Below are 22549 nucleotides of genomic sequence, written 5' to 3'. Positions count from 1 at the left end.
TTTTGAGGTTTCCTGTCTCACACTTAGGTCTTTCATCCATTTTGAATTTCTTTTTGTGTATGCTGTAAGAAAGTGGTCCAGTTTCATTCTTCTGTATGTTGCTCTCCAGTTTTCCCAACACCATTTGTTGAAGAGACTGTCTCTTTTCCATTGGATATTCTTTCCTGCTTTGTTGAAGGTTAGTTGACCATATAGTTGTGGGTTCATTTCTGGGTTTTCTATTCTGTTCCATTGATCTATCCGTCTGTTTTTGTGTCAGTACTATATTGTCTTGATGACTACAGCTTTGTAATTTAGCTTGAAGTCCAGAATTGTGAAGCCTCCAGCTTTGCATCTCTTTTTCAAGGTTGCTTTGGCTACTCAGGGTCTTTTGTGGTTCCATACAAATTTTAGGATTGTTTGTTCTAGCTCTGTGAAGAACGCTCGCAGTATTTTGATAGAGATTGCTTTAAATGTGTAGATTGTTTTGGGTAGTATAGACATTTTGACGATGTTTGTTCTTCCAATCCATGAGCATGGAATGTTTTTCCATTTCTTTGTGTCCTCTTCAATTTCTTTCATAAGTGTTCTATAGTTTTTACAGTATAAATCTTTTACCTCTTTGGTTAGGTTTATTCCCAGGTTTCTTATTATTTTTGGTGCAATTACAAATGGGATTGATTCCTTGATTTCATTTTCTGCTGCTTCATTATTGGTATACAGAAATGTTCCATCTAGGGCGCCTGGGTGGCTCAGTTGGTTAAGCGACTGCCTTCAGCTCAGGTCATGATCCTGGAGTCCCGGGATCGAGTCCCGCATCGGGCTCCCTGCTCAGCAGGGAGTCTGCTTCTCCCTCTGACCCTCCCCCCTCTCATGCTTTCTCTCTCTCAAATAAATAAAAAAAAAAAAAAAGAAAAGAAATGTTCCATCTATCCCTACTTTGCTGAGGGTTTTTATCAAGAATGGATGCTGTATTTTGTCAAATGCTTTCTCTGCATGTATTGAGAGGATCATAGGGTTCTTACCTTTTCTTTTATTAATGTGGTGTATCATGTTGATTGATTTGTGAATACTGAACCAACCCTGCAGCCCAGGAATAAATCCCACTTGGTCGTGGTGAAGAATTCTTTTAATGTATTGTTGGATTCAATTTACTAGTATATTCTTGAGAATTTTTGCATCCATGTTCATCAGGGATATTGGCCTGTGGTTCTCCTTTTTAGTGGGGTCTTTGTCTGGTTTTGGAATCAAAGTAATGCTGGCCTTGTAGAAGGAGTCTGGAAGTTTTCCTTCCATTTCTATCTTTTTGGAATAGTTTGAGAAGAATAGGTATTAACTTTTCTTCAACTTCTTACTAGACTAGTAAGTCTACTTCTAACTGACTAGACACACCACCAGAGGCAAAGAAAACAAAAGCAAAAATGAACTATTGGGATTTCATCAAGATAAAAAGATTTTGCACAGTGAAGGAAACAATCAACAAAACTAAAAGGCAACTTATAGAATGGGAGAAGATATTTGCAAATGACTTATCTGAAAAAGGGCTAGTAACCAAAATCTATAAAGAACTTATCAAACTCAACACCCAAAAAACAAATAATCTGGGTAAGAAATGGGCAGAAGACATGAATAGGCACTTTTCCAAAGAAGACATCCAGATGGCTAACAGACACCTGAAAAGATGTTCAACATCACTCATCATCAGGAAATACAAACCAAAACCATGATGAGATACCACCTCACAACTGTCAGAATGGCTAAAATTAACAAAAGAAACAACAGGTGTTGGCAAGGATGTGGAGAAAGGGGAAACCTCTTGCACTGTTGGTGGGAATGCAAACTGGGGCAGCCACTTTGGAAAACAGTATGGAAGTTCCTCAAAAAGTTAAAAATAAAACTACCCTATGCTCCAGCAATTTTACTACTAGGTATTTACCCAAAAGATACAAAATACAGATTCAAAGGGGTACATGCACCCCAATGTTTATAGCAGCATTATCAACGATAGCCAAACTATGGAAAGAGCCCAAATGTCCATCAACTGATGAATGGATAAAGAAGATGTGATGTAGATAGATAGATAGATAGTGTATATATATATATATAGAGAGAGAGAGAGAGAGAGAGAGAATATATATATATAATGGAATATATTATATCAAAAAGAATAAAATCTTGCCATTTGTAACAATGTGAATGGAGCTAAAGTGTATTATGCTAAGTGAAATAAGTCAGAGAAAGACAAATACCATATGATTTCACTCATCTGTGGAATTTAAGAAATGAAATAGATGAACATGGGGGGAGAGTAAAAAGAGAGAGGGAAACAACCCATAAGAGACTCTTAATGATAGAGAACAAACTGGGGTGATGGAGGGAAGTGGGTGGGGGGTGGGCTAGATGGGTGATGGGTATTAAGGAGGGCACTTGAAGTAATGAGCACTGGGTGTTGTATGTAAGTGATGAATCACTGAATTCTACTCCTAAAACCAATTATTGCACTGTATGTTTAACTAGAATTTAAATAAAAATTTTTTAAAAAGATGTTCAATGTCATTAACCATTGGGGCAATGCAAATCAAAACCACAGTGAGATATCACCTCACACCTGTTATGATGGCTATTATAAAAATTTTTTTAAAAGACAAGTGTTGGGCAGACGCGGCTGCCCTGGAGCCGCCCACAATGCCCAGCCATGGTCAATCCCACCGTGTTCTTTGACATCGCTGTGAACGGCAAGCCCTTGGGCTGCGTCTCCTTCGAGCTGTTTGCAGACAAAGTTCCAAAGACAGCAGAGAACTTCGTGACCTGAGCACTGGGGAGAAAGGATTTGGTTATAAAGTTTCCTGATTTCACAGGATTATTCCGGGATTTATGTGCCGGCGGGGGAGGGGGGACTTCACATGCCATAAGGGCACTGGAGGCAAGTCCATCTATGGGGAGAAGTTTGATGATGAGAATTTCATCCTGAAGCACATGGGTCCTGGCATCCTGTCCCTGGCCAATGCTGGACCCAACACGAATGGTTCCCAGTTCTTCATCTGCACTACCAAGACCGAGTGGTTGGATGGCAAGCATGTGGTCTTCGGCAAGGTCAAAGAAGGCATGAACATCGTGGAGGCCATGGAGTGCTTTGGGTCCAGGAATGGCAAGACCAGCAAGAAGATCACCATTGCTGACTGTGGACAGATCTAATAAATCTGACTTGTGTTTTATCTTAACTACCAGACCATTCCTTCTGTAGCTCGGGAAAGCGCCCCTCCACCCCCACCTGCTCGAAATACCCCAGAATCTCTGTGCTCTTGCTGCAGTTCTGCGGGCTCCAAGGTCCTTTATCCCCAGGTCTAGCTGGATTGCAGAGTTCAGTTTATGATGATGAAATAAAACCTAAACCACACACACACACACACACAAAAGACAAGTGTTGATGAGGGTAGAGAAATTGGAACTCTTGTACACTATTGGTGGAAATACAAAATGGTGCAGCACTAAGGAAAAAAGTACGGAGTTTCCTCAAAAAAGTAAAAATAGAACTACCATATGATCCAGCAATCCCACTTCTGGGTATTTATCCAAAAGAACTGAAATCAGAATCTCGAAAAGATACCAGCACACCCATATTCACTGTGGCACTTTTCACGATGGCCAAGATGTGAAAACAATCTAAATGTCCATCAACAGATGAATGAATAAAGAAAATGTGGTATAGATATACAGTGAGATATTAATCAGCTATAGAAAAAGAACACAATCCTGAAATATGTAATGACATGGATGCACCTTGAGGACACCATGCTGAGTGAAATAAGCCAATCACAGAAGGACAAATACTGAAGATTCCACTTATATGAGGTATCTAAAACAGTCAAACTCATAGAAGCATAAAATGGTGGTTTCCAGGGGCTGGAGGGAGGAGGAAACAGGGAGTTGCTAATTAGTGAGTATAAAGTTTCAAGACAAGTAAGTTCTAGAGATCTGCTCTTCAACATTGTACCTATAGACAACAATACTGGATTGTACACCTAAAAATATGTTAAGAGGGTAAAGCTCATGGTAAGTGTTCTTGCCACAAAAAAAATAAAAATTTTAAAAATTATTACCATGATAATATGCATTTGTGCCTGAAAAAAAAAAGATAGTTTCTATGTCCCATGGAAAATAAATATGTCCTCATGATAGCCATTACTTTTATTCTAAACATGGACACAGAAGAATAATTATGTATTTTACTTAATTTGCCACTGGTCAAATTAGGTTAAGGTCCACTCTAATGACCTCATATTAACTTGATTACCTCCAAGTAAGGTCACATTCTGAGGTTGGGGTTAGGACTTCAATGTATGAATTTGGGGGGGGGCAAAATTCAATACATAACACTACATCATAGCCTAAATAAAATATGTGTTGGAGGTAATTTTTAAAATTCCATTTAAATAAGTGGAATAAAAATTTATTCACTCTCTTAAAACCAATTTCTAAAATCAAAAAAAGGATAATATACAACAATTGAGACCTACACAATTCTACAGCACAATAATAACTGTTGATGTTCTGGGTAATATTTGAGGGAGAAAAATATTCTGAAAAGCCTTCTGTATCAAAGACAATAATAAATTCAGTAAGATTTTGGTATTAAATGCATTTACCATATACTAATCATTTAAAAATTGGAAATCCCTGGTACTTCCCTGTATTATTTGGGCTTCAAAGGACAGAAAATCCAAAATATGTGCTTAAACAAGATTTGCCCTCAAATAAAAGCCTGGCCAGACACCTCAAGTCTGGTGCTAAGCTATCAGAGACCCCACCTACTTCTCTACTCTACTGCTCCATTGCCCTGAACACATACTATCTATAGTTCAAGATAGCTGATTGAGTAAATGAACATTCGTACTGGCATTGATGGGAACCAGGGTTTTCATTGAGAGAGAAAAAGATACAGATTTCACACCAATAAAGAGTAAACAAAGCCTTTGAAGTCCTAACTATGAATTGGAAGTATAAGACTTTCATCTAAAAAAGAAAAAAGACCAAAAAAAAAAAAAAGAAAGAAAAAGAAAACCACAAAAACCAACCAGAAATAGCTGATTCCAGGTCTGTCGAAGGAAATGTACAAGATGAGCCTAGAACATTTTGTCATTCCAGAGATCTAGTAATCTATCAATGAAGACTATAACCATGGTAGTCATCAACTTAAAAAGGCTCCAAGCTGACCAATAATGAGAGTTATAAACATTAATAAAAACATTAACTGCAATGAATTGAAATGTATTATATATATATATATATATATATACATATATATGTACAGGCATACCTTGTTTTACTGTGCTTTGCTTTATTGCACTTCACAGATAATTGTTTTGTTGGTGGTGGCTTGGGGGGGTGGTTTGAGGATTTCTTTGTGTGTTTTTTTGGGTTTTTTGTTTTTTTACAAATTGAAGGTTTGTGGCAACCCTGCGTGGAGCAAGTCTTTTAGTGCAATTTTTCTGACAGCATTTGTTCATTTCACATCTGTCACATTTTGCTAATTCTTGCAATATTTCAAACTTTTTCATTGTCATTATATTTGTCATGGTGATCTGTGATCAGTAGTCTGTGATGTTACTACTGTAACTGTTTTGATGTGCAATGAAGCGTGCCCATATAAGATAGTGAACTTAATCAGTAAGTGTTGTGTGTATTTTCACTGCTCCACTGACCAGCTGTTCCTCCACCCCTCTCCCTCTCCCCGGGCCTCTCTATTCCCTGAGACACAACAATACCAAAATTAAGCCAATTAATAACCCTACAATGGCCTCTAATTTTTCAAGTGAAGAGTCACATGTCTCTCACTAGAAATGATTACACTTAGTAAGGCAGGCAAGTCAAAAGCTGAGACAGGTTGAAAGCTAGTCCTCGTGTGCCAAACAGCCAAGTTTAAATGCAAGGGGAAGTTCCTGAAGGAAATTAAGAGTGCTAATCCAGTGAACACACTTATGGTAAGAAAGTGAAATAGTCTTATTGCAGACATGGAGAAAGTCTGAGAGGTCTGGATAGAAGATCAAACCAGCCACAACAGTCCCTTAAGCCAAATATAGAGCAAGGCCTTGACTCTCTTCAATTCTATGAAGGCTGAGGGAGGTGAGGAAGCGGCAGAAGAAAAGCCGAAAGCTGGCAGAGGCTGGTTCGTGAGCGCTAAGGAAAGAAGCCATCACCGCAACATCAAAGTGCAAGGGGAAGCAGCCAGTGCTGATGTGGAGGCCGCAGCAAGTTCTCCAGAAGATCCAGCTAAGGTAATTAACGAGGGTGGCTACACTAAACAACAGATCTTCAATGGAGATGAAACAGTCTTCTACTGGGAGAAGATGCCATCTAGGACTAGATGAGGTGAGAGGAGAAATCAGTGCCTGGCTTCAAAGCTTCAAAGGACAGGCTGACTCCCTTATCAGGGACTAATGCAGCTGGTGACTTTCATTGGAAGCCAATGCTCATTGACCATCCCCCAAATCCTAGAGCCCTTCAGATTTATGCTAAAATCCACTCTTCCTGTGCTCTGTAAGTGAAACAACAAAGCCTGGATGACAGCACACCTGTGTATAACATGGTTTACTGAATATTTTAAGCCCACTGTTGAGACCTACTGCTCAGGAAAAAGATTCCTTTCAAAATATGACTGCTCGTTGAAAATGCACCTGGTCACCCAAGAGCTCTGATGGAGATGGCCAAGGAGATTAATGTTGTTTTCATGCCTGAGTACAACAGAAATTGCTGGTTTATAGGCCTGTAAGAGAACTGATCTCTGAATTTTTTAATTAAACAACTGAGGTCTAGCAGGGTTATTAAATGGTTTGCCTCTAATGTTATACAACAAGGAACAACAAGAGTATTAGTTTATCAAACTCTCTTAATGGAAAGGAGAAATGGACAAAGGAAAGCGATTAAAGAAGTATTAAAATTGAGCTCTAACAAAATTAAAACTAAGCATGTAAAATATTAGGAAAAACAATTTAAAAAACTATAGACAAATTTCCCATCTGGACAATAGGGGACTTCCCATATCCTAAAATTCATAAGCAGCCAATTTGCCAGTTTGTGTTTAAATATTCAATTCACAGGAAGAATTACATGGAAGCAGTCCCTAAGTTAAGAACCCCCCAGGCTGTGAATTGAGAAATGAAGAAATATAGGAGCAATGGCACCTACAATACATCCCATCCACCTATACATCCCAGAGCCCTTTGTTACTTCCCCTTTCCTGTCGCCCGTTCCTGGGTGGGACAAAATATTTATTTTCTTGTTAACCTTTCTGTGCCTCAGTCTCCCTACCTAGGGAACTAATAAGCTCTGTCTTACAGAGTTATTATGAAGTTTGAAGGTGATTTAAGACAAGCATCTAGCTAAATGCCTCATATGCTGCTTTCTCAAACAAGAATCTTCAGTTCAGACTGCAGTAAGGTAGCTTTACACACAGAGACAAATGATGGCTGCTATCATTATAATCATCATGATTATTACCCTAGGCCAAGAATCAGCTAATGGCTAGGTACGAGAGGTACAGCTTGACTCAATGCCTCTTCCTCTCTTCCTCTTTTCCTTTCAGGGGAAAGGTGCACCCCTAGAACTCTCCTGTTTTTCTTCATACTGACCTGTTCTTGCCTTATGCTTTCCATACCCTTCATCTCCTTGCATAGTACAAATTTAAATATTTTCCCATGATGTTCTATTCAGTTTTGTGGTACTCATCTCCCACTCACTGCATCTGCCAAGTCTCCTTCTTTGTGTTCATTTCCTCATATAATTTGAACACTTTGACTGTGAGCTCATCTTTAGAGAGATTGCTACCTATGGGAGTCCAGTACTCCCTGAGCTCTGGAAACTTTGCTATACAGACTTTTCTATTGGTCTCTGCTTGGCCCTGGGTTTTGGAGGTGCCAGAGCAGTTAGTATGTCAGTTTCTTGGATGGTGGTCCACGAAGCATGTAGTCATGTGAATTCAGACCCCAGACTTGAGCTGTATGTGTATGAAGCTGTGCAGAGTCTATGTGCCGGGTTTAACCGCTAACCCTTTTCCTGCCATAGTCCAAGTGGATGGCAAGCTTCCTTGCAGTCTCCTCAGGCCAATGGGGGCATATTTTTCTATTATCACCTCAGTGTCTGTAGCAGGTTGAATTTTTCAAAGAAGGATGCACTAATACATATCCATTCCTACACGTTCTTCCTTCAATGTGATATTGACAATCCTTCAAGAAGTGAGGTCTGTGTTCCCTCTCCCTGAAACTAACTTCCTGAGTAAATAAAGTGCCTTAGAAGTGACACTGTGTGATTTCCAAGGCTAGGGCATAAAAGGCGATACAACTGGCTCTCTCTTGGGATACTCACCTGTGAAATCCAGCCACCATTTTGTGAGGAAGCCGGGTGACAGGAAGAAGCCACCATACAAAGGATCCAGCTGACATCCACAGCTAAGGTCTCAGTCCACAGCCAGTATCAACCACCAGACATGGGAATGAATGAGCCTGCAGGTGATTCCAGCCCCAAGCTTGTGATTCTTCCATCCAAGGCCCCAGACATTGTGAAGCAGAGCCAAGCTCTCCCTGCTGTGCACTGTCCGAATTCCTGACCCACAGAGCACAATAAATGGTTGTTTGCCACGACTAAGTTTTGGAGAAATTTGTGATGCAGTCATAGTAACTGGAAACAGTACGCCTTTGTGACTTCCAGCTTTCGGCAGATGCTCAACAGTGGCTTCCTATGTGAATGTTCCTTCATTTCTGGCACCTGGGGATTTCCTTCTCTTGGTCCCTAGCTCAGCCACATTTCCATAAATTATCTTATTATATCTTACCCGGCATATGAAATATACCAAAGTAGAATGGAGTCCCATCCATGTCAGCTTCTTCTGCCACACCATCCAGAAGTTCCCATAACTTTGCAAATGAGGACATAAAAAACTGATGCTTTTAATTCCTTTTATATATAAAGATACTTAAAAATAAAAAAGAGAATGAACCCTATAGAAAATGTATTTATTAAAGGACAGATAATTCATTCCAGAAAAAAAATACAAATGACCAATAAAAGTTCATCCTCACTAGTTCTCAAATAAAAGCAAAATAATATAATGAGCTATGATTTTGCCAATCAAAATGGCAAGGATTTTTCTTTAATACTAGGCAATGTAAGATGAGGTTCAAGGAAAATAGGCACTCTCATAAGGTTTCAGTGTATATATCAGTATCATATGTCCAGAAAGCAATTTGGCAATATATATGTCCTAATAATTTTATATACTTTTGACCCAGCAAGTCCACTTCCAGGAATTTATCCTAAAGGAATAATCATTGATACATACAAATATTTATCTTCAGGGATGTCAAATCCTGTATTTTTTTATAACAGAAAAGAAAAAAGGCTGAAAATAAGCCAAACATCAAAGAGCAGTTGGTAAGACTATCTTTATTTTTAGCTTTGTTTAAAGAAAAATAGTTATCAAGTGAACATAAAGACAAGTTGTGGATTCATTGAGAAAGCTAGTTATTTATTTATCCACAATGCAGGTCATTGTGCTAGGAGCTGAAATACAAAAATGATGAAGATGCAAAAGCATACAGTATGTTGGGGGGGAACAAAGTAAACAAATAATTAGAGTTCATTATGATAAATATTAGTGATAAAGGTATGTTTTAATTCTGTGTATAACAGAGGGTTTGCTAACCTAGCCAGATGGGGGAAATAGGAGTTTTGCTTTTGTTTTTCAGCGAGGGATGTTCAAGCCAAGTCCCATGGGTTTTCATAAGTAGAAATTGACTGTGACGGTCAGTAGGCTAAATGTTTACTACAATTCTTGCTCCTCCAGAGAATACAGTGTTCCTAAGAAATGCCTACCTCCCTGTGACTGGAACGTGAGTGAGTGTAATGTGTAACGCCTTTAAGAAGCAAGTCTGCTTTTTCCGATCTTCTCCTTGCTACAGTAAGATAATAGGGAAGTGTTAATGAATGGTAGAGCCTGGTCCTACAACCAATTGGGAGAAAGCTGCCTGCTGACCAGGACTATCTGCTTTGGAATTGTTACGTGAGCAAGAAACAAACTGTTACACGTTAAGTCACTAAGATGTTGAGGTCCATTTGTCATTACAGCTAGGAACAGACTAATAGATGCAATTTTTTATTCCCAAGGGTGATTATTAGTTCACTTACTCAAATACATTCACTAAGCATGTACTATGTGCAAATCTTCATATCTGAAGAACTAAACAGATTTAGATGAAGATATGAAGAACTAAACAGAGATTCTGCCTTTACAGAATTTCCAATGCAAAAGGAAAAAGAGCAGCCACTCACACAACTGTAATATAAGGCAAAGTGTGACCTTACAGCCCAAGGAGGGAGCGATGTCTCACATCAGGGGAGTTAAAAGAAGGCAGATGTTATTTTCACATGGAAGTTCAAAAAAGACTTGGAAGAAGCCAGAAAATGACGAATAGAATTTAGACAGGCAGAAATGTGGGTATAGGCATTCCAGGAAAAGATATAGATGTGAAAGTTGCCACGGAGAATGGAGCGGGGTTCAGATAAGGGCGCTGTGAGAGATAACGAAATGACAGTTTGGGGCGAGATCACAGACAAATCTGCATGCTAGCCAAAGTGGTTTGCACTTACTTCTTTGAGCAATGGGAAGACACTGACACGGGTTTTGAACCGAGGTGTGGCACATTCACAGGTATGCTTTAGGAAGATTAATCTGGCAGAGATTGGAACCAAGTTAAGAAGCCACTACAATACTAATAGTCCAGAGTGCTTAAATTAGAGTAGCAGCAGTCAGAATACAACAGTTGATTGAATTTAGGAGGTTCAGCAAAGAAAAGAGTCAAAGATGCCTGAGACTGTGAACTAGGGTGACTAAGAGAATGATGAATTACATTCAAAGGGAAATTGCTAGTCTGGGGGTGGAGAGAAACAAAAAGCTCGGTTTTAGATAAAATGAATGGCGGACATCCAGGTGGAGCTATAGAACCTGGATCTAAGCTGTAGGAATTGAGGACCGTAGCTTCGTTTGGGAGAAGAAATTTTAAGAGTCATCTATTCACTAGTGAGAATTAAGGCCAGAGACTGGATTAAAGTTGCCAAAGAAGACTTGAGAGGGAGAAGAAAGCCAGATTTCCTTAAAATGTCCACAAAGCAGGAAGATAAAGAAGAGGCTGAGAGGTGACTGGAGAGGCAGAGAATACAGAGGAACCAGAATCACAGGAAGCACTGGACCGTGTCCAATTCTATAGAAGTTGGTAGTGGAAGAAACTACTAACAACACAGCAACACCAAAAGCACAATCTCATTTAATCCTCAAAGAACCCAATGAAATACAATTCCCAGTCAATTACTGACCAGGAATTCCCACCCAACAAAGAACACATTTTATTCATCGGGGTAAAATGAGCCTGGATTCTAATCTTGATTCTGCCCTTCAATAGCTGCATAACCATAGGTCATGAAGAAAATAACAGTGCCTCTGATTCTCATAGGGTTAGTGAGGATTCAATTTCAAAATGCATGTAAAATGTTCAGCATGGTGCTGGACATGTAATAAATACTCAATGAGTGGAAGCTGTTTTAAATAATAATAAACACAGATTTTTCTCAACACAGCCTGTTGATGGAAATGTAAATCAGTGAAGACTTTTCAGAACACAAGATTCTATCAAAAATTTTTCACATACATACACCTGACCCCACAATTCTGCTTCAAGGAATTCATTTTATAGAACTGTTCCCATGTGTAAGAATGTTCATTGTTGCATTGTTTGCAATAAGGAAAAACTGGAACCAATCTTAATGAGGAATGGTTACATAAATTACAATACATCCATACCATATGGTCATACATCTGTATGATACATCTACCATATCAATGCAGACCTAAGTAAACTGATATGAAGTTATTTGTCACATCCTTTTAAGTGAAAAAGACAATTTCTCAAAAGAATCCAGATATGATTCCAATGATGATAAAAAAAACAAATGAAAAAAAGAGTAGAAGGATAAACACTAAATTAACTCAGAAGTTTTAGAAAGAAAGGAGAAAAAGGTAAAGAGAGGGCTTTCACTTCTAACTCTATATATTCTTCTGTTTGAATGAGAACTACTAATGTGTCATAATGTAATTTTAAAAATGTAAAAAAAGAAATGTCAAAAGTTTTTTTTTTTTTTTAAAGATTTTATTTATTTATTTGAGAGAGAGAGAATGAGAGACAGACAGCATGAGAGGGAGGAGGGTCAGAGGGAGAAGCAGACTCCCTGCCGATCAGGGAGCCCGATGCGGGACTCGATCCCGGGACTCCAGGATCATGACCTGAGCCGAAGGCAGTCGCTTAACCAACTGAGCCACCCAGGCGCCCCGAAAGTATTTTTGAAGAAACGTCACTGTAACATAGGATTTAAACTCACCATTAGCAATGTAGATAAAAAGCCAATGAAGATGGAAGAGCAGGGATTCTTGTGCTTCAGAGAGTACAATACCCTGAAAATGGTTGCAAAGTTGCATTTCTCTAGACAGAGGCTCCAGTTTTCATGTCTGTGGCCCCCAAAAAGCTGCAGGGGTAGAATGACCCATACAATAGAACAGACTACCTGTATTACACAAATCTTTTCTAGTATTTGTAACCCCTCATGAAAAAAGTAATAAACACACAAACTATAGGTAAATCAGAAATGGCACAAAGCTAAATTGGCTGTGAAAACGGAGCCCAGAGCTAATTAACACGGTCAGTGTCCCAAGTCCTGCTCCACATGGCTGGGTGCAAGAGTGAGGTACAGTGGCAGTCAAAGGTAGAGGGGAAACACCTAGCCCACACCCCGCTTCAGTTTAAACCCTGGGCAGGTTGGAGGGAGACCCTGTAAGGGCGTGTCCACTTGACGCAGGGATGCGCGTGCTAGCCTGACCCAGCTTGAGGAGTGCGGAAACATACAGATCCGGCAGGCAGGTCCTCGAGTCCGGGGTTCCTTCCCATCTCTCTGCTTCACCCGACCCCGCCCGGCAGCTCCCCTCAAAGTGAGTCAAGAGAATCCTTGGAGTGCCTCACTGGGCTAGTTTCCCCTGCCTGGAAGGGGGCCTGACCAGCTGACCTCTCGGCCCCACCTCCCCTTCAGCCCTGCCCCTGCAAGGTCCCCTGGCCTCCGCCCCACCCGCCCCACCCTACACCCCCACCCCGCTCCCGCTAGGCCGGGGGTCCTCCGGAGACCACCCGCACTCACTGTCCCCGCAGCTCCACCTCGGAGGAGAGAGGCTTCTTCGAATGCCTGGACCGTGGCAGTGGTGCCCAGGTCTGAGGCTCCGGCAGCGGGGTCAACAGGGGCAGCGGACAGCGCGGGAGCCAGGGGCGGCCCGCAGCCGAGCCGAGCCCCCGGCCCAGCCTGGCCGGGGCGCGGGGCTGGCCGCGGCGGCGGGGCAGGGAGGGCGGCCTGGCGCTCGTACGGGCGCCGCTCTCGGGGCGAACATGCTCGGCTGCCGGCAGCCCGGCGACGCTCGAGAGCGCGGCACGCCCGCCGCTCAGCCCCGCCCGGCCCGGCGAGCGGCTCCGGTGGCTGCAGCCCTGCCCGCCCGACGCGCGCGCGTTGCCAGGCGCCGGGAGCTTCCGGACCGCCTTCCACGCGCGGTCACCTGCCGCAGTCTTCCCACGGCAGGTACCGACGGTTAGGGTGCCGCGCCAGGAAGGCGCCTGGGCGGCTAGAAGGCCGCTTAGGACTCACTCGACAACTAGTATAGGTGCCACCGCCTTTGGGGTCACTGCTACAGGGGGGAGGGGTGGGATGGGAGGGTGCTGAAATGAGGTTGGGTGTCCGGGAGTCAGACGTGGCACAAGTTCAGTGGGGCACGAAAGCTGCGCCATGCGCCTGTAGGGTGGGTAGTAGGCAGTTAGACTAGGTTGATGTTCAGTTCTCTGGATTGCATTTTTAAGATTCAAACTAACCAGGTTCTCCAGAGTATTGATGAGTCTGGAACTTTCAAACAGCCCAGCAATACCTGCCTATCCCAATCTTAGGTTAAGTGACATAGTCATCCCCGAGTTCCCTCACCATGCCCGCCCGAATTCCATGTTCTATGTCTCCTTTGTCTAGGTTCTTTGGTGAAAGGTTAGGTGCGTGTCCCCTCCCCAGTAAATAAGCCTAGCACCCTGACTTGTGCGGTAGGACCTTAGCATCTATACTTCTGCCAAATTATGTTCTAAACCCTCTGCCTCCATTTCATGACCCCAAACAGGGCTGCAAGTTTAGCCCTAGTAACGATGGTTTCAGATCCGACAAAACTGAAGCTGCTCTCAAACACACTTTTCTGTTTTCATCAAGCTCCACACTCACATTTCCTAGCTTCTCTGGTTAAGAAAACTCAAATTAGATCTGGAACCTAATACTTGCCCCACCACTTGTGTGATCCTGGGGGACGGAAAGTTAACCCCTCATCTAAAAAATGGGGATAGTGGTATACTTACCTAATAGAATAGGCTGCACATTAAAAATGACATGGAGAATTTAAAGAGAAAGGCCTGGGACCCATCCCCCCAATCAATCGGTTCTGGGATTGCTCTCAAAGTGGAGAACCAACCAAGGATTATGTAGATTAAGTGTACACTAGCAGTCAATGCGTGATCAAATGTTTATTATTAAATGGTCTGCTTGAGTCTGCTGTCATATCCTGAGCTATCACAACTGCCACTGCCTCCCAACTCTTGACTCTAGCTGTTCTATCACCAGTTGTCCAAATTCTACCTCCTTTGTGAAATTTCCCGATCTGCACAGCATGAACCATCTCCTATATTCCCCTAACATGCTGTTCTATTTTCACATAATAGATTCCTACACAATAAAACTCATCTTTGAGTCTTTTACAGTAATATGTATGTATACATACATACATACATACAATCTCCATGAACCCACCACAGTGCTGCCAACTCCTCTCACCATTCACCAAGGACAATGTGCCAGCAACTGGAAAATCAAAAATTTAAATTCCTATTGCTCTTAAGAGGCTTGATTCACTCAGTCAAAAACGTAAGGACTGCAATGCACCAGGCATTATTCTAGGGCTAGAACAGAGAAGGCAAACACTCAAACCTTATAGCAGTTTCAGTACATATTCTCAAAACCTTGAGTGGCTGTGAAAAGCAACAAGAACAAATGGAAAAAGTATTTCCAGGAGTAAGAGATGCTGTGAAAAATACAGGGTTATATTAAGAGATGTGTGAGAAAAGACATTTTTCCAGAATTAAGAAGTGAAATACACAGACCTGAGGGCCTTGTGTTTCAGACACAAGATTACAAGGGCCAAGACCCTACATTAGAGAAGCTTGTCATTTTTGAGAAACAAGAACAAATATAGCTGGGAACTATAAATTAAAGATCAAAGAATGGCCCTCCCTAACATTTCCCTGCCATTATTCCTGGAATATGCTGCCTACAGTAGGGACTACTAGGTAGGAACTTTGCTGATGTACTTAAATTAAGGAATTTGAGATGGAGAGATTATCCTGGATTATCTGGGTGGCTCAATTTGATCACAAGGGTCCTTAGACTTCAAAGATGGAAGGGGCTATAAGCCAAGAAAAGCAAGTGGTTTGCAGAAACTGGAAAAAAAAAAAAAAAAGAAAATGAATTCTCCTGTAGAGCCTTCAGAGGGCAGGAAGGCAGGCCTGATGACACCCTGACTTAGCGAAACCAATTTAGGACTCCTTACCTCTGAAATTGTTAAAGACAATAAATCTGTGTTTTAAGTCACTCAAGTTTGTAATTTGTTACAACAGCAATAGGAAACAAAAACCTAGTGCCTACTCCATATAAAATACTAGGTTGAAAGGATTAAAAAGCTGGCCTTAAAAAGTTTTACCCAAGCAAAGGGAGACAACTGTATGAAAGCAATGTTTTGCCTGGTTCGATACCAATCTGTAAAGGAAAGCAGTGGGGACAGAATGTTGTCAGTCTTCCCTACAGGTGGTTCCCAGACACCCCAAAAAGCTGACACATCCTAGACATCCCTGTAGCACTTATCTCACACTATTTGTGTTATGTCTAGCTTACCAATTAGACCAACACATGAAAGTATAGGCTCTTTTCCTTTGTACAACCCTGCTAGGTGCTCAAGTTACAATATGTAGTAAATAGTATCTACTTGTACTTTGAGCCAGAACTGCTCTAAACACCTAACATCTTCATCAAAATCCTAGATTAGGCATGACAATCTCCCCCATTTTACTGATAAAGACTCACTGGCCCAAGCTATTAAGTGAAGGCTGGATACGAACCCATTTTGGTTCCAGAGTCAGCACTCAATCCAGCCTATGGTAAAGGAACTTCCAAAGATAAGCAATATGAGGTAACACCTGCTAAAGATCAGTGAATGCAATAACTAAGCTTCATGACTTGAAAACCGGGGTAGCTAGTGTAAGATCTTATAATGCTGGAACACTGAAGGGCACAAATGTAAATTTACATATGAGGTGAATTTTTGTAGAACCAGCTGGGTGGGGCCCAGACTTTCAAAGGTTGGTTAGCCTTCTAGGGGACAGTACCTTATAGGTGACACCATCTTTTAGGAGGTGGGTTTTCTAAACAAGGTGTTAACCTGCATTTCAGTAGGTTCTAACAGTTCACAAAACCTTTTCACACCCTTTTAGTCCTCACAATCCTGTGAAGGCAGACCAATTACCCTACTTTACTCCCTAGAATCTAACAGCAGAAATTATCACTCTGACATGCCTTCCTCTATTCCCACTCTTTGAAACTGCCTAGGTTCCTTTACTCTGAAGCAAGCGCTTTAGACTTTTCTATGGCAATATTAAATGTCTGCAACTCCTCCCTACCCCCAAACTCTCACCCATTTGTTTCCCCATCCTCTGGGCCCCTGGCCCCACTCGGAAAGTAATTTATATGGAGAACTGAATTTCCCAGACTGAAAACAAACACGTCCACAGAGGACATGTATTGCCAATACACTGTTTATCCTACGTATTCCCAAAGATGTTCCTATCCCTCACCAGCTTCAAAAGCTTTGCTTCTTTGGGTAATGTGTCCATTCGTGGGCTATAAACAAATGTACCACTAATTACTGATAGTGGGCGTTTACTAAAAACAAATTTCTTGCAAAACACTGGCACACTCAGTGTGTAACATGTAACACTGACTTTACATAAAGAACCTTCTGTATTTCCAGAATTCATTGACCATAAACTCACTAATCCAGAGAGATAGTTTCTCAGACTAGAGAATTTGAGATACATACAATACATAGGAATGTTATTTATAAAATAACAAAACGTTTCATGTTTTGCTCACTACTGCTATAGGTGCTACAAAACAACTTGCATCTATGGGCACCAATTTCATTTCTTCCTTTATAACATACACAATGTATAATGGAATTATTAAAATCTCACCTAAATAAGCACAGAAGATGCAAAACAAAAAACCAATGGAAATGCAAGGAAAACATGTTCAGAGTACTTTATAGAAAAGCCAAAGCCTCAGAGGATAGAATTTCAGCAACAGTATTTCTATTTGTAAATCATGCACAAAGGCCTATGAAATAGGTTTTCTTAGAACAGACCCATCTTGGCTAACTCAGTGGCACAATTCAAAAGTGAAAAATTAAGATATATTCTTTGTACAGAAGAGTCTTTAATAAACCCAAGGAATGTTTTCCACCAAGATACAAACTAGACCCTAGTTTTTGCACGCAAAGGCTGATGACTTTTATCACACACCAAGATTTGCTTTAATAGTTAAGGGACAGCAGAGTCAGGCTAGCAAAAAGTCACCAAGACAACAACACATTTCAATTTGAGCGTAGCCATTTATTAACTGACCAGATTACAAAAATAATCATGGTAGATACCTGAAAAGGGAAAAAAAAAAAACCCACCTTAATAGATTACAATTAACATAAATCAAGAAATTTTAAGAAAGTGCTTCAGTTTCCATTCTTAAGGAAAAAACCACAGGGCGCCCGGGTGACTCAGTTGGTTAAGCGACTGCCTTTGGCTCAGGTCATGATCCCAGAGTCCTGGGATCAAGTCCCACATCGGGCTCCCAGCTCAGCAGGGAGCCTGCTTCTCCCTCTGACCCTCTCCCCTCTCATGCGGTTTCTCTCTCTCAAATAAATAAATAAATAAAATCTTAAAACAAAAAAAAAAGAAAAAGAAAAAAACCCACAGGTTTTCTTTCCTCCATAAATGCCCTCAAAAGGAGTAATCAAACCAGCTGTAATCAGATGACTGGCTCCCCCCCCCCAAAAATATCAGAACCCAACCCAACCCTTATCAATATTTAAAGATTACCACCACTTTTACTCTTATTATGAAGTAAAATTCTATCAAGACTTAGCCGCTCACCTTAGTTCATCCTTCTAATAAGCCTATTGATCTGGTCTTCCCTGTTACCAGCATCTCCACCTTCTACAAAATGGGTGGTCTTTTTCTTCATTCCCCCTCGTGGAGAAGATAATTTGAAGGGCCATAAAAAGTTGTTTGCTTCTTTGAAACGTTTTCCAACAGTATAGATCTCGTGAATCAGATCCTCCATGCAGATGATGCCATATTTACCTGAACATTTTAAGATCATTAAAATCGTTAACTGTTTTTTACAGATTTTAGGATATTCAACAAGGACAATTACAGGCCATGAGACTTTAAATCAAGAGTAAAGCAACAAAGAGGGAAATTCATGGCTGTCTTTACAAAGATGAGGCTTCAGCCATGAAATCATAACTTACATTTTCCATGGGAAGATTCATAATAGAATGAATATAAGGCCACAAGATGCCAGAAAATGTCAACTTTGTCTAATATCAAATTTCTCCTAAAATAGGCAGAACCTACCAAGAGATCGGGCGATCAATGTGTTATCTGTCAGGGCAATTCGCTTCTTGTTGATTTTGCCATAACCACGCTTGTAGATCAATTCATTCACCGACTTCAGGTTTGGGTACCTGAAATAGGAAAAACCAGACATGAATGACCAAAGAATAGGGTTATCACCATCAGAACACCTAAAATCCATCTTGCTAACAGCCAGTTCAAAAGGAACTCTTAGGAAAGGACAGACTTACCCCCATGCTATATAAGGTTCCACAATCCTTAGCATGTTAACTGAAGCCTTGTTGAGCTTAACAAAGGTGCCATTGAAGATCTGGCGAAGGCGAAGAAGCTGCAACACCTTTCGAACCTTTGGGCTCACACCATTGATACTGCAGTGGGAAAAAAAGACAAAATTTACTTAGCTATCAGAATTTTTATTAAGAATAGGAAACTAACAATTATGAATTTTGGACAATACAAGTCCCACCTAAAACCACCCAAGTCTCACCTAAATAAATAGAAATCTTCTCCTGTTACAATGACCACTGGCATTTTTCCTTTAGTTAGCTACTTTGACATTTAAAACTTACAACCCCCCCTTTTTTACCTCCTGAGCATTTATTTTATAAAGTTTGATTTTCAAAGCAAATGACATGTCTTATCTAATGCTGTCTAGAAATATTTAACTATGTTCTGCAGTTTTCCGCAACGTCCTTTCAGTCTGAAATTTAATTATGAAGTGATACTTTAACTCATTCATTTTCAATAGGCTGGTTCTGAAATACTTGCACTTCCAAAACTTTTAAGATTTAAGATTAGATTTAATTTATTTAAGATTAAAAACTACAAAGACTTGATTTTATCCTAGAAAACTCATTGCTTCTGAGTTGGTGCATCACAATATGGCACATTTTCTACAAGGAGTTCTTTCCTAGGGACCAATTTCAATGTATTGTGGTCTGTGTGAATACCTTGTCTAACAGATATTCTGAGTAACAATTCAACGTTGGAACCTATTTCTATTAGCTTAAAGATACAATTTCTGTGGGTTTCTGGCTTGGTTCAGCCGCTCTTGCTTTGACCATAGCTACATCCATGTTCTGTACACTGGCAACTTGCTGTCTTATCCCCTGACCCTTTTACCACTTCCTCGTTTTGTATGCATCTTTGTAAGAGCACTTATAAGCCTACACCTCATCTGCTTTTGAAGTTAATCTCCAGGACACTGAATTAAAATTCAAATGCTCAATTAGAGAATGGATAGGGGCTTTGGGCACAGACCTTGCAACTAAACCATTAAGACACCACCGTCCATGTTCAAGCTATACCCAAAATATCTTTATTCCAGTGCTTCAGAACCAAAGCCTTTAGAAGTAATGTGAAGTCTTGCTGAGACCATGTAGCTTTCCCTTCAAAACCAGAATGCAGTTAAAACTGAACTTACCCTCTGATCCTAATGACAAATGCCAATTTGGGTTCCGCAGGTACGTAAAAGTTGCCAGCTTTTCTTGCCATCCTTGCCATTCGAATCTCAGTTCTGTACATCTGCCTATATTCCTTGTGGTAATGCTTAGCTTTTTCATAGATAAGCTTCCTTCTTGCCTTTCGAAGCTGAAAACCAATACCAGTTATTCATCTGATTTTTAGCTCCCAAACCCAATTAGCAATACCAGTTTTCTGGCTTATTTATTGCAACACCAATTCTATTAAAAAATGTTCCCTTGAAATTTTTTCCTTGCCACAGCATGCATTAATATATCAAAGTGCAGCTACTACCTTCATTTAATATCACTTTTAAGAGCTAATAACCAAGCTCACTGGTACAAGTGGGTGAAGTTAACAAGTCTTGCTGAGAAAGAACACCTGTTTTCCAATCCAACCACAAGGCCTTTACATGGAAAGTGCCTCAAAAGTTTACTTACCATCTTCTGAGCAAACTTCTTCCTCAGACGCTTGATCTTCAACTCTGCGAAATTCCTTCGCTTCTTCTTAAGGGTTTCTGGCACAGCAGGAACCTTCTTTTGCTTCTCTCTGGCACCAATGAACAGAACTTTATTAATAGTTCAAAAAGCACACAGCACCACATTACTCCTAATCTGTACTGAGCACGCTTTGTCATTTAGCACTACTACTGTCACTGGCTCTAAAAGTTTGTATCTTTAGCTGCTCTAGCAGATTTTAGGGAGTTTCTATGCCAGGAATCCTCGCCTTTTAATACTGACCCCTTCACTTAAATAGCAGTCGGAGACCACAATAAGTTCACATCTAATGCACGATCAGCCCCGGCCTCCGATAATTAAAACATCTACAACAAAGTTAACAAAACGTACAGACTCAGAAACTGCTGCAAGACACTCTCTCTAGACTCTTAACGAGGCTGAGTGTAAGGGGGCTTAGAATTCTCAGGAAAAGAAATTTAAAACACCTCCCAACTACCACCCTGATTCAGGTCTGAAGTTCCACATGCTAAAAGCAAAGGCCTGACGACAGGGACGACTGGGCCAAATACCAACTAAGGCTGAACCCAACTGAGACGTTCTGCGCCTCTCTTGAAAGACAGAAATACCCACCGGTCCCGCACACATTCGGCTCTCACACCTCGTTCCGGGTTCATCTCCAAAACCTCCGCCCCAAGGCCGCCTGCATCCCACCTTAGCCTGGCGCCCCCACTAGTGTCACAGAGCGTCACAAACACACAAACAAATGGGTAAAGATACAGGCTACCGCCGGATCAAGGTAAAGTGAGACAAAGATCTCTGGTTTCGCGGATGGAGAAGGATTCACAAGCGGACGAAGAGCAACTTACTCTGCACCCTCCATGATTCCAGCCGGAAAAAAAGAGGAAGTCAGCGCATGCGCGCGGTCCACTTAAAGACGACAAGAGCGAAGCCCCACAATTCATAGGTGTCCCAGGATAAGCCAGAAAAGAACTCGGAACTGAGAACTCGTCTTGCAGACGCAAAATTAAGTACTGCCGGATTCTGCCCCTTACGATCAAGTTTCGGGTAAAATTCGTATGAAAAAATGCATGCATTAAATAGACTCTTTAATCAATATCACAAGAGCAAAGAGTGCTGACACCTTGACTACTCGGGGTCCTAGTCCCTAGGCTGCGTTGACTGGGTACTTCTCGAATTCCACCCAGTTATGTACGCAAATGACACGCCGCACCAGGGCGAACTACAAATCCCGGCATGCAGCACTTTCATTGCCAGCCAGGAGGGAGGGCAACGCTTGACTGGGACTGTGGGCACCCAGCGGTGGTGATTTCAGCCAGGAAAAATGAGAGCCTTTCGGCCCACGTTCCAGAGGGCTAGCTGCGATTCTAAGTTGCTGCCAAGATCCGGCTTTTGACGGCCTTCTCGGCTCTCTGCCAGCCCTAGCCATAAACCGGCACCCTACTGCCGCGCTGCCGAGGTCCTTCTCTTGGCTCCTCCAGCCTGCAGGGCTGTCTTCCTCAGCGCCTGATCGCAGGAGGGGCCGTCCAGAGTCCCATGCTCAACGAAAGTGGCGAGATAGGGACTAGCGAGGACTCGACGGCAGGAGGAGGATGGCCCGGACACTGCCGACCGCCAGGCCTGGCAGGCGGAGGCCGGGACACCCCACAGCAGGGGCGTAAGCTGTGAAGGGAGGTGCGACAAGGGCTGGAGGCTGCGGCCGCGGCCATGTGAGAGGGGCTGCCCCGCCGCGGTTCGGCGGACGGCGGGCTGGGGGCTGGGCCGGGGGCGGGGTGCGCCCGGGGGCGG

The 22549-nt window shown here is 41.7% G+C and overlaps 1 protein-coding gene, 1 long non-coding RNA gene and 1 pseudogene across 2 annotated transcripts; 1 reads left to right on the top strand and 2 right to left on the bottom strand.

Annotated features, from left to right (window-relative positions):
- Nucleotides 1-2674: 2674 nt before the first annotated feature.
- Nucleotides 2675-3200, top strand: LOC144381730 (peptidyl-prolyl cis-trans isomerase A pseudogene; annotated as a pseudogene).
- A 6202-nt stretch (nt 3201-9402) lies between these two features.
- LOC144381849 (uncharacterized) lies at nt 9403-13467 on the bottom strand. Its single transcript, XR_013447852.1, has 2 exons — nt 13210-13467; nt 9403-12378 (listed from the first exon to the last, which is right to left on the bottom strand). It is a non-coding gene; the product is annotated as an uncharacterized LOC144381849 (long non-coding RNA).
- Nucleotides 13468-17780: 4313 nt separating this feature from the next.
- RPL7 (ribosomal protein L7) lies at nt 17781-21763 on the bottom strand. The gene is made up of 7 exons (XM_036065325.2): nt 21610-21763; nt 20726-20834; nt 20248-20414; nt 19055-19192; nt 18825-18934; nt 18339-18548; nt 17781-17842 (listed from the first exon to the last, which is right to left on the bottom strand). The coding sequence occupies exons 1-6, from the start codon at nt 21621-21623 to the stop codon at nt 18340-18342; spliced, it is 747 nt and encodes a 248-aa protein (XP_035921218.1). The 5' UTR covers nt 21624-21763; the 3' UTR covers nt 17781-17842; nt 18339.
- Nucleotides 21764-22549: the final 786 nt, after the last annotated feature.

The sequence above is a fragment of the Halichoerus grypus genome, chromosome 5 (assembly GCF_964656455.1).
Source record: "Halichoerus grypus chromosome 5, mHalGry1.hap1.1, whole genome shotgun sequence".
Taxonomy (NCBI): Eukaryota; Metazoa; Chordata; class Mammalia; order Carnivora; family Phocidae; genus Halichoerus; species Halichoerus grypus.
The sequence above is the reverse complement of the archived record's forward strand: the minus strand, read 5'-3'. Positions and strand labels throughout refer to the sequence as shown.

Bases quoted from the DNA above. Each gene is read 5' to 3' on its own strand.
- RPL7 (XM_036065325.2), bottom strand. The intron at 20,415-20,725 runs GTAAGTAAACTT...ATTGGTTTTCAG, and splicing joins AGAAGTTTGCTCAGAAGATG to CTTCGAAAGGCAAGAAGGAA. The intron at 19,193-20,247 runs GTAAGTTCAGTT...TTCCCACTGCAG, and splicing joins TTTGTCATTAGGATCAGAGG to TATCAATGGTGTGAGCCCAA.